General features: G+C 45.2%; 1 protein-coding gene across 2 annotated transcripts in view; it reads left to right on the forward strand.

Moving 5' to 3' along the window:
- Positions 1 to 1,785, forward strand: part of tspan13b (tetraspanin 13b) — a 7,701-nt gene extending 5,916 nt beyond the window's left edge. For both annotated transcript variants that reach the window (XM_069720662.1, XM_069720661.1), the window contains exon 6: positions 373 to 1,785. In XM_069720662.1, the coding sequence (XP_069576763.1) occupies positions 373 to 447 (75 nt within the window). In that variant the 3' untranslated portion in view covers positions 448 to 1,785. The remainder of the gene's footprint in view (positions 1 to 372) is intronic.
- Positions 1,786 to 3,221: the final 1,436 nt, after the last annotated feature.

A 3,221-nucleotide genomic window follows, 5' to 3' on the forward strand; every position in this document is an offset into this window, starting at 1 on the left:
AGAGAGAGAAAAGAACAGCATAGAGAGACAACACAATAAACAACAACAGAGCATTTTATTGTTGAGTTGTTTACAGAGTTGTTTATTGTTGACCTGTTTACAGAGTTGTGTCTCGTTAGTTTAGTATTGTTGTGGAGCTCTGTCACTCAGATAAATTGATACACGGTCACTTTGATACAAATACAATGAAAAATGTTTTTAATTTTTCAAATTTTCAAATTTTTCAACTCTTTTCATGGATTTGTAACCAAATAAAAACAACACAACACACATACATACAGGTGAAACACAAAGTGAGGTGAATGTTCCTGTGAATGTTCCTGCAGTCTCTGTTCTGTGTTCTAACAGTCTGTTTCTGTGTTCTTGTGTCAGCTCTTGGGACTGTGGCTCACGTACCGCTATAGGAACCAGAAGGACCCCCGAGCGAACCCCAGTGCTTTCCTGTGAGACGGCTGCAGGTCCTCAGTGGACTGTCCATTGACCGTCTGTAGGCCGTCTGTGGACCGTCCGTTGACCGTCCGTTGACTGTCTTTGGGCTCTCCGTTGACCATCTGTGGGCCGTCTGTGGACCATCCGTTGACCATCTGTGGACCGTCTGTAGGCCGTCTGTGGACCGTCCGTTGACCGTCTGTGAGCCGTCCATTGACCATCCATGGACCATCCGTTGACTGTCCGTTGACCGTCTGTGGACCGCCTGTTGGACGTCTGTGGGCCGTCCGTTGACCATCTGTGGACCGTCTGTGGACTGTCTGTGGACTGTCTGTGGGCCGTTTGTTGACAATCTGTGGACCGTCTGTGGGCTGTCCCTTGACCATCTGTGGACCGTCTGTGGGCCGCCTGTTGACCGTCTGTGGGCCGTCCGTTGACCATCCATTGACCGTCTGTGGGCCGTCCGGTGACCATCTGTGGGCTGTCCATTGACCGTCTGTGGGCCGTCCATTGACCGTCCGTTGACCATCTGTGGGCCGTCTGTGGACTGTCTGTGAGCCGTGTGTGGACTGTCTGTGGACCATCTGTTGACCATCCGTTGACCGTCTGTTGACCATCTATGGGTCGTCCATTGACCGTCCGTTGACCATCTGTGGGCCATCCATTGACCATCTGTGGACCGTCTGTTGACCGTCTGTTGACCGTCCGTTGACCGTCTGTAGGTTTACTGTACATATCGGACTGACCTGAGTGTTCCCTCTGATCTAATGTGAAATGTGTGTGTTTTCTTAGAGTGAAATGTGTTCTAAATCAGATTGCACGTGAAAGACACATGCAGCCTCACAGGAACATGAGGAACATGAACATGTTCACCCTGTGGTTCTGCAGCGGTCTGTTCTATGTTCCACATGTATTTATTCAGCCTGCTCATGTTCACCCTGAACACCGTTCTTTGTTTGTTTTGTTTGTGTGATACAACAGTCAGTGACCGCTGACATGTCAACTACTGATCCACACTCACCCTCTGACTGCACTGCTCTGTAAGAAACTGTCTATCACTGTATGAAGGTTCATATCACTGAATGTTCTGTATGAAAGAAGGAAGAACGTGTGAGGAGCACATCTGTAACCTCCAAGTGTGTGTGTGTGTGTGTGTGTGTGTGTGTGTGTGTGTGTGTGTGTGTGTGTGTGTGTGTGTGTGTGTGTGTGTGTGTGTGTGTGTGTGTGTGTGTGTGTGTGTGTGTGTGTGTGTGTGTGTGTGTGTGTTGCATGATATCAGCTCCTGCACTGATAATGCTGTAAGTCACCTGTTGCAGCCTTTGTACTGTAAACAACAATAAAACACAATGAAATGTATTTCTGTGGCTTCATGTCTTTTGTATCTCATCATCCATGTTTCCTCTGATGTCAACCAGGACACTGGTACATGCAGGACTCAGTGAGATGAGCAGGTCTACAGAGACGTCAGTGCTGCAGCACACATGGAGCAGCTGATCAGTGTGGTTCTGTTTCAGTGTTAGCTGGAACTCAGGTCTTACATTTAGATGGAAAGTTACTAACAGAAGGGTTTAGAGGTTCATAAGTTTACACCAATTGTACTGCTGTTGAGGTAAATGCATGGATACATAAATAAAATAATAAATAAATGGCTATTATAAGAATGAACACAACTTATTTTAACTACATATTTACATACACATGTACACATAAATGCATATATATATATATATACAGATACATATATCGACTTACATATGCAGACATACACACAATAATGTGTGAATGAGGCTGTAGCTCAGTTGGTAGAGTGGGTTGGTTAGGTTAGGTAAGGTTAGGTTAGGTAGTTACTTTATTAATCCCCGAGGGGAAATTTTTTCGCTACAACAGCATACAGGAAGCAATAAGATAATAATATTGCACACTAATCAGAAGGTTGGTAGTTTGAAGCCAGCTCCTCCTGTCCACATGCCTAAGTGTCCTTGAGCAAGACACTGAACCCTAAAAATTGCTCCCGATGGTGTACCATCGGTATGTTGTAAGTCGCTTTGGATAAAAGCATCAGCTAAATGAAATGTAAAAGAATGTATGCATATATTTGACTACAAAGAATTTTTTTTTTTAATTGTTCTCAAGATTCTTAAAGTATCTTCAGAGTGTTCCCCAAACATTTAGGAACCTTTAGAGAGACCATCAGGCAGGATGTGGCGGATCTCTGTTTGTGCAGGGTCTTGTGATCCCACAGGGAGGAGGAGGAGGAGGACGAGGAAGTCCTGACCAACCGACTAGTTCCACATCATGGAGCTCACTACACCGTAACCTAGCAACAGGAAGAACCATTCAGCACCTGCAAGAGTTGACCCGCCCATCCAGGATGTTACACACACACACACACACAGAGACACACATGTACAAACAAACAGATATATACACACACAGTAATTCTGTGTTGAAACTCGTCCATCAGTTCCATCCTGAACTGTGAACAGTCACCACTCAATGAAACTATTTTTCTACTGAACCGATCATATGACAGCAGAACAAGAAGCTCATTGTTAGCTCGGCTACTTGGCACATTTCCCAGAGTGCATTGCGTCTGAGCTGACTGTGCTTAGAGAAGTTTTGTGTAGTCAGTCGGTGGACACAAACACACTTCACATGAATGCTAACGTTACAGTGTGTCTGCTGGTGTGTTTCCAGGCTGCTGCGTTCTAACAGTGTTTATGGTCATATTACAGAGAGGACAGACTTCAACCAGTCAGCAGAGTCTTCTTCATGGTTTTATGAAGCACCAA

The sequence above is a fragment of the Brachyistius frenatus genome, unplaced genomic scaffold (assembly GCF_029030835.1).
Source record: "Brachyistius frenatus isolate BFR_SWC_R1_liver_20210118 unplaced genomic scaffold, ASM2903083v1 Contig_245, whole genome shotgun sequence".
NCBI classification, from domain to species: Eukaryota; Metazoa; Chordata; class Actinopteri; family Embiotocidae; genus Brachyistius; species Brachyistius frenatus.